At 41.5% G+C, this 8,477-nt stretch overlaps 1 protein-coding gene across 2 annotated transcripts in view; it reads right to left on the bottom strand.

The window, feature by feature from the left end:
• Positions 1-1,165: 1,165 nt before the first annotated feature.
• The window catches only part of LOC146961290 (solute carrier family 22 member 2-like), an 11,028-nt gene continuing 3,716 nt past the window's right edge, over positions 1,166-8,477 (bottom strand). Inside the window, exons 3-11 of one of the 2 annotated variants that reach the window (XM_085770563.1) lie at positions 8,086-8,240; positions 6,418-6,586; positions 5,146-5,260; positions 4,349-4,449; positions 4,041-4,255; positions 3,022-3,130; positions 2,830-2,942; positions 2,142-2,245; positions 1,166-1,461 (exon numbers count right to left, since the gene is read on the bottom strand). In XM_085770563.1, coding sequence (XP_085626689.1) covers positions 2,142-2,245; positions 2,830-2,942; positions 3,022-3,130; positions 4,041-4,255; positions 4,349-4,449; positions 5,146-5,260; positions 6,418-6,586; positions 8,086-8,240 — 1,081 coding nt within the window. In that variant the 3' untranslated portion in view covers positions 1,166-1,461. Of the gene's footprint in view, positions 1,472-2,141; positions 2,246-2,829; positions 2,943-3,021; positions 3,131-4,040; positions 4,256-4,348; positions 4,450-5,145; positions 5,261-6,417; positions 6,587-8,085; positions 8,241-8,477 lie in introns of both variants that reach the window. The other variant, XM_085770564.1, reaches the window with a different exon arrangement.

The raw sequence follows: 8,477 nt of genomic DNA, 5'->3' as shown, positions 1-8,477 counted from the left end.
GTTTTTGCAAAGTCAATTGTGAGAAAATAGAGGCTGCATGAATGAAAACACCACTGCAGTTAAAAGAAAAAAAAAACAGTTTATATTTAGGTTTAGGTAAACATTTATATTCCGCTATATGTCTAATTTTTTAAATTTAAAATATGTAGCCTATTATTAATTGTTTTTATTTTAATATAACTTTAGCTTTAGTTTTAGCATATTTAACACTGAAGAACTGAGTAGTTAATGTGTGAAACTCAATCAAATCAAATCATCAATCAAACCCACATAGCAGGAATTCAATAAATACTAAAATCCTACAGGAAAAGAAACATTTAAATGGTGAATTTATTGTGAGTAAACGTCGGCCATCTTGTCTGGATTTTTAATGATTTTGACCTCCTTGTGTTGTTCTGTCAATGGGTTTGATTATTTACAGAGGTTAATACAATATTAAGGCAATTATTTTTGCATTTGCTACTGCTACATGGTGAACATTAGCATTCTCTCGCTAACAGCTGGACGGACGCTAACAGCGACTCGGTATCGGAAAACAACAGGACGAGCCAGATAGCATGGAGCTAGCTGGTTAGCATGCTAACTAATGTACTCAAAGAAAACCTTGTTGTCCAAAAGAACAAAGTTTGATACTGAACTCACAATGTTTCTTCTACAATATGAATGAATGAATGAATGAATGAATATTTTATTTTCGTGTCATGCCACCACTGTGGCCCATCCCATATGGGATTACAAGACACAAAATACAAAAAAACAAAAAACAAAAACTAGACAGTCCTTCCTGTTGTTGTTACTTGCCACACAGGTGTGACATAAATAAACAATTTCAGATTACTTTCAGTACTCAACAATATATCGCTCTTCGTCTCATTGCCCAAGCCTTTTCAAGAAATAAAGAAAATGCAAAAATATTCAAATAAAAAAGAAGTTTTAGCTTCTCAGCATCGTCCAACCACACAAATTCATTATTTACAATAATGCACAATACTAATGCTAATGCTAATGCTAATGTCAGCTATAGCAAAACTTTTTCTTTTTATTAATTAAAACTATACTGGCTGAACTTTAACACACATGATTAGAGTAAAACCTCCAGGACTTAGCCTATATCAGGACAAATGTCATGAGTGTTTGTTTCTTTATAAAAACACTGAGTCTTGAGTCGTGTTAAAAGAAAATTCTTTAATAATTTAATAACGCAGCTCTGTAATAATTATTACAACATAATAACAACAACAAAAACAATAACTCCTGATTTCACATCAGCTCTAAAAACATTGAACTCAACATTCAGGCTGAACACACAAACACATGAGCAGATTTATTCACTGTTCAACAACAACAACATAAATAAATACTTTGTGTCAGTCGGAGTTAAACAGTCTCTGGGTCTTTGTTGGTCGACACGTCGTTGTTGGGCAACAGGTTCGTTAACTGCTGTTTCTGCAGCTCAACTTTCTCCTTCACCCTGGACACAGAGAACAACAACAAGGCTCTGAACAGGAAGTACATCACATTGTGTATATGTGTATAATCTTTATCCAATCTATACTGTCTTTTCTTTGTTTTGCTGACTTTGGTTTTTGTCCTCTTTCTCAGAATTTCAAAATAAAAGCCCATAGTAGTCTGTGTACCTTGTTATGTTATTGTTATATAGTTTGTTCTATTCATATTGACGGAGGCCAATAGATAAATATATCTGAATATAATTTGTGTTTCAAGCCAAACAGCACTTTGATTATTTTTTGTGTCTTTCACCTGAAAACGTTGAAGCTTTGTAGTAGTTTTGTATTGAAAAATTCAGTTCATACAAATACAAATACGCTTAATGATTTGTAATAAAAAACATTATAAGATTAAAAAGAGTGGTTAGAGTTGTCCTCGGTTTAGTGTCCACTGGGTCATGACCGAAAAAATTACCAAGGCACACTTTTAAACTTTAAAAAAATTGTTACTTGGTAATTTTTTAGGTCATGACCCAGTAAACACTAAACTGTCTAACCACTGTTTTTAATCTTACTATGTTACCTTGGACCCAACGAGCACCTGTTGTTGGATATTTTCACTAGTGAAGCAGCACTCCTTAGCCAACTCATTGGCATTTGTTTTCTAAATAATAAAAACATTGTTAGGGACACTCACTTTTCGGGGAACTCGATGTCGTCGATGGTGTCGGGCAGCGGGACGCCTCTGGTCTCAGGGAGCAGCAGCACCAAACCGCCGGCCACGAACGCCAGAGACCCTGAACGTCACGGAGAGTCAGCAGCGTTAATATCAGCGTAGAGACCTGTATAACTTCCATATTCTCCTTTATTTTCTCTCTCTCCTCTCTTTTAACTGTCCCTCAGAGCAGAACCAAAACATTTGGTGATGCTGCTTTCAGCCACTATGCCCCAAAGCTGTTCAACAGCCTGCCGGAGGATCTGAGAGGAGTTACAAACATTGACAGTTTTAAACGTAGGCTAAAAACCCATCTTTTTAATCTGGCTTTTATGCTATAGTCTCATAGTGATTTTATTCTATTTTACAGTTTTATACTCTTTCTTATTGTTATCTTTCTCCTATTTCTATCCTGCATTTTATTCTGTTCTATTTTATAAAATTTTATTGTTGTTAAAAGTTTATTTTTTGTTGTTTTTAATCTTCGTGCATTAGTCTCCATGCTTTTTCTTGTTTTACCTCCTACATATATATTGTTCAATCAAAATGTAAAGCACTTTGAACGGCATCTATTTGCTTTGAAAGGTGCTATATAAATAAAATTTGATTGATTGATTGATTGATTGATTGATTTAATAATAATAATAATAATAATACAAAACCCACCAAAGATGATGAGAGGCAGCTCCAGCCAGATGACGGCCAGTCTGTAGAGCAGGAACGGAGCCACGATGCCGCCGATGTCGCACAGCGTGGAGCAGACCGACACTCCCAGGTTCCTGCAAACAACAGGTGTGTTTCAACAGAGACATAATACAATATGCTCCTGTGCTGACGGTGCTCAGGTGAGATTTTTACCTGACAAACGTCGGGTAGAGCTCAGTGTTGACAAACACCACCATCTCGAAGGCCATGGTGATGCCCAGCCGACCGATACAGGCCACCACCGTCTTAAACCAGAACATACCTGTGGTGGCAGAGACAGAGTTATCACATCATACAGGACATTTTATTCTCAGAGGGACAGAATAATTGGGATTTTCTCTGTTATTTCAGATAACGTGATGGATTTTGAGAGGAAATACTATGAAACACTTTGTCCGAACAGTCACCCTTTGTTTGGTCCACTTACTAATTCATTGCTATAAACTATGCAGGGTGAATCATCAATAGAAATTGTTGAAATGATGAAAAACAAATATGGTACAACAATGTGAAATGAATGAAGAAATTTTAAAGAGCATTTAAGTTATTTCTGAAAAGCATCAAAGAGTCGGTAGCCAGGGATTTTTTCTTTTTTCTTTTTCTTGTATCTGGATATTAGGACTAGTGCAATAAAACTTGTGCTTTATAGGTACAATCATCTTCCCTTCTTCAATGATTACACTTTTGGATGTGACAATTTTCCAGTCTTCTTAGCCTACTATATAATTTTTCAATGTACTTACAGTATAATGTATTTTACCAGCCTATATAATAGACAAACTCTCTGTTAATCTGTTTGATGCCTTGAGAAAGGTCCGTGACCAAAACGTTGGCTTAACAAATGTTTCAAGTGAGAAGAAAGTGTGTGGGAGTTTCTCTACAAGTCTGATTCGTAGAGAGACAGAATAATTGGGATTTTCTTCATTTTACGTCAGATAATGTGATGGACTTTAAGAAGAAATACTGAAAAACACTTTGCCAGGACAGTCACTCTTTGTTTGGTCCATTTGTTGGTTCATTGGTATAAACTATCCACATGAAATATCAATAGAAATCGTTGAAATTATGGTAAATAATATGGTAGAAAACAATGCGAAACGAGTGAAGAAATTCAAAAGAGCAATTAAGTTATTCTTGAAAAGCATCAAAGAGTCGGTATAGCCTTTTCTCACTGTCGGGGATGCAGGCCGTGATGAAGCAGGAGGCCCCGGCCACGATGTTGGCGGCGGCGAAGGGAAGACGTCGGCCGATGCGTTCGATGGTGAAGAGGATGAGGAAGGCGGCGGGGAACTCCACCAGGCCGGAGATGAGGAAGTCGACGTAGACGTCTCCTCCCAGGATCCCCAGCCTCATGATCAAACCCTGGTACACGATGGCGCTGGTGAACCTGGAAGAGACGACAACGGTTTAAAAAAATGTTTCCTTTATTACAGTTTGGATATTTAAGGGGAAAACAAACTCTCTCTGACGGGAAACCGACCAGTTGTAGCTGAGGATGAACGTGTGTTTTCTCATTTTGGGAGTTCTGATCAGGTCCATGAAGGAGGCGGTGGTGGTGTCGGCGTTGTCGTCTTTCAGCGTCTGGAGCGAAGAGGACATCATTATTCTTTAAAGGGATATTTCAACATTTTGACACTAAAGAGATAATAACGAAAAGTTACCAGACAGAGTTGTTTTAGAGGTAAATTCATGCAAAACCGCTGATCCGCGTTGCGTTCAGGGACAGTTTTTCAGCAAGCAGTCTCTGCATTTACCTCTAAAACAACTCTGTCTGGTAACGTTGTGTTATTATCTCATAGCGTGGTGAATGTGCAGGTCACAACTTGTCCACCAGAGCGTTTTGGAGTTGTTGGATTGTGTATTTGATGAGTTTGATGAGGGAAACCAACAAATCCCATTAAACTCCGTAGCGTAGCTCTGAGCAGCTCACGGCTCTGCTCCGCCGTTCTAAAAATAACTTGCACCGACAAATAAAGGTAACGAACCGACTGCTATGACTATAGGGATTATGGTAATGGGACAATTCACCAAAATGTTGAACTATCCCGTTAACTTCAACTGTTCCCTGATGATCTGTAAATACACCTGAACTATATTCACAACAAGCTCCTACTTTATATAAAATGAAACATGATAAAACAATATAAGTGAGTTAATTAAAGATAAAAATCAAAGATTGAAGACTCGTCTTATCTGCAGGAAGTAAAGCGACAACAAAGTGTGTGTGTGTGTGTGTGTGTTATTCTCCATGAAGCAGATGTTGGAGCAGCTGTTAACCTCGATGTTCTTGGAGAGCGTCATCTTGTTTTCTTTGGCCATGTCCTCGGTGATCTTCACAGCCTGAGCCTTTTTGTTCTGAGAGAGGAGCCATCGAGGAGACTCGGGGATGAACCTGCAAACACACACAACCCAACTCTCAGCAACACATCACGACACACACTGAAGACCGGCGAGAAGACACAACGTTCATTTGCTGTTCATGGTATTAACATTTTGTCAAAACTTTTGCAAACAAAAATGGTTTACAGAGGGAATGAGATAATGCAATATGTTTTTAACACTAATATACAGTATATTTATATTTTAGATGTTTCATTGACCTTTGACCCACAGTCTGAATGAAGTGCTGGAGACGAATCAGCGTCAGTTTATCAGTGTCTAAATTGTCTCTACCAACAAGTTTCCACTCATGTTTTGACCTTAATCGAACAAAAATCGATTATTAAATTAATCGTCTACTATTTTGATAATCCAATAATCGGTTTGAGTAGTTTTTTAAGAAAAAAAGAGTCCAAATTCTCTGATTTCAGCTTCTTCAATGTGAATATTTCTGGTTCCTTTGTTCCTCCTTTGTTTCTCTTTGGTTTGTGGACAAAACAATTTGAGGACGTTGTCTTGTTGTTTGGGAAACACTGATTGATATTTTTCTACATTTTCTAACATTTTATTGACCAAACAACTAATTAATCAATCGTTTAAATAATCGACAGATTAATCAATAGTGAAATTAATTGTTATTTGCAGCCCTAGTCATGTTTTTAGTTGAACATATTTTTTATGCTAAATGCAGTGAGGCCTTTGATGGTTTCTGGTCAGAATCTGTTGTTGTTTTTAGTTTATGTATAAAAACTTAACATTTTGCATAAAGCTGCAGATTCTTCCCTTTTTGAAACACTACAACACAATATACTGTAAATATCTCTTTATGATGCATTTTGAGCAATAGAAATGTATGATAATTAGCAATTAATCATGATTAATAATGGGTAATGTGATTATATGTTAATTTACAGCCCTAATATCACAAAGTTGAGTGAAACTAAAGAAAAACAAACCAAAACCACCGGAGTTCACAGTGTCTTGGTCAACAGCAACTTGTCACAGTTTGAAAACCTCTGATGGGGAAACTGGATTTTAATCTTCCACATTTAATGTATGTTTTTAATTGATCCCTTTTACTTCCTGTTTTTATTGTAAATCACTGTGTTTTTGAAAGGTGATCAATAAAAACATCAATCAATACATGTTCTTCCTCTGTGAGCGTCTCACCAGTAGTAGGACAGGAAGACGATGTAGGGGACGGTGATGACGACCTGCAGCCAGCGCCAGTCGGTGATGAAGTAGGCGAGAAGAGGGAGGATGAGGATGCCGACGCTGAAGAACATCTGGTAGACGACTCCCACCGTCCGCCTGTACTCCACCCCGACGATCTCCGTGACTGGAGGGGGAGGAGGAGGGGGAGGAGGGGGAGGAGGAAATAGGGAGGAAGAGGGGGAGGAGGAGGAAGGGGAGAGAGGGGAGGAAGAAGAGGAGGAGGAGGAGGAGGGGGAGGAGGAGGAGGAGGAGGAGGAGGAGATGGAGGAGGAGGAGGAGGAGGAGAAGGAAGAGGAGGAAGAAGATGGAGGAGGGGGAGATGGAGGAGGAAAAAGAAGTGGAGGAGGATGAAAGAGGGGGGGGGGGAGGAGTGTGAAGAGGAGGAGGAGGAGGAGGAGGAAGAGGGGGAGGGGAGAGAGGGAGGGTGGAGGAGGAGGAAGACGAGGAGGAGGAAGAGGAGGAGGAAGAGGGGGGAGTGGGGAGGAGGAGGATGGAGGAAGAAGAAGAGGAGAAAAGAGGGGGGAAGGAGAGGAGGAGGAAGAGGAGGAGGGGGAGGGGGAGGGGGAGGAAGAGGAGGGGGAGGAGGAGGAGGAGGAGGAAGAAGGATGAAGAGGAGGAAGAAGATGGAGGAGGATGAAAGAGGGGGGGGAGGAGTGTGAAGAGGAGGAGGAGGAGGAAGAGGAAGAGGTGCAGGAAGAGAAAGAGGAGGAGGAAGAAGGATGAGGGGGAGGAGGGGGGGAGAAAGAAGAGGAGGAGGAAGAAGAGAGGGAGGAAGGAGGAGGAGGAGGAGGAGGAAGAGGAGGAAGAGGAAGAGGAGGAGGAGGAAGAGGGGGGAGTGGGGAGGAGGAGGATGGAGGAAGAAGAAGAGGAGAAAAGAGGGGGGAAGGGGAGGAGGAGGAAGAGGAGGAGGAGGATGGAAGAGGAAGAGGAAGAGGAGAAAGAAGAGGAGGGAGAAGAAGAGGAAGAAGATGGAGGAGGAGGAAGAGGAAGAGGAGGAGGAGAAAGAAGAAGAGGAGGAGGAGGGTGAGGATGAAGAAGAAGAGGAAGAAGAGGAGGAAGATGGAAGAGGAAGAGGAGGAGGAGGAGAAAGAAGAAGAGGAGGAGCAGGGAGGAGGGGAGGAGGAAGAAGGATGAAGAGGAAGAGGAGGAGGATGGAGGAGAAGGAGGAGGAGGAGGAGGAAGAAGGATGAAGAGGAGGAAGAAGATGGAGGAGGATGAAAGAGGGGGGGAGGAGTGTGAAGAGGAGGAGGAGGAGGAGGAGGAGGAGGAGGAAGAAGGATGAGGGGGAGGAGGGGGTGAGAAAGAAGAGGAGGAGGAAGAAGATGGAGGAGGAAGAAGAGAGGGAGGAAGGAGGAGGAGGAGGGGGAGGAAGAGGGGGGAGTGGGGAGGAGGAGGATGGAGGAAGAAGAGGAAGAGGAGAAAGAAGAGGAGGGAGAAGAAGAGGAAGAAGATGGAGGAGGAAGAAGAGGAGGAGGAGGGTGAGGATGAAGAAGAAGAGGAAGAAGAAGAGGAGGAGGAGGAAGAGGAGGAGAGAGAAGAACACACATCATTATCTGGCGTCCTCCTCCTCCTCCTCTCCGTCTCCATGACAACCTCCTGGTGTGTGTGTGTGCGTCCCCTCACTCAGCACGTATCCCGCCACCCAGCCGCCCTTCACGCCGAAGCCGTACAGCGTCCGGAACACCAGCAGCGAGGCGTAGTCCGGCGCCACGGCAACCAGGATGCCCGTGATCCCGTTCATCAGGTTGGACATGAGGAAGCTCATCTTCCTGCCGAACCTGCACACGGACGCCATGACGACGACATCATCATCATCAGTGTGACAAACTACACACCTTCATCACCAGATCAAACACACAAAAACTCAAAATCTTACCGAGAATATTTGTCTTATTTCGTGTCGAAAACAAATCTCATTCTACATTTTAAAAAAGTAGCTTTAGTTTAGACTCACTTCACTTAAAGGGATAGTTCACCCAAAATTCAAATTGCACTCATTATCTAACTAACAGTAT

The sequence above is a fragment of the Trachurus japonicus genome, chromosome 24 (assembly GCF_045865225.1).
Source record: "Trachurus japonicus isolate A0001 chromosome 24, Traja_1.0".
Classification (NCBI taxonomy): Eukaryota; Metazoa; Chordata; class Actinopteri; order Carangiformes; family Carangidae; genus Trachurus; species Trachurus japonicus.
Note: the sequence above shows the minus strand (reverse complement) of the source record. Positions and strands in the feature narration are given on the sequence as shown.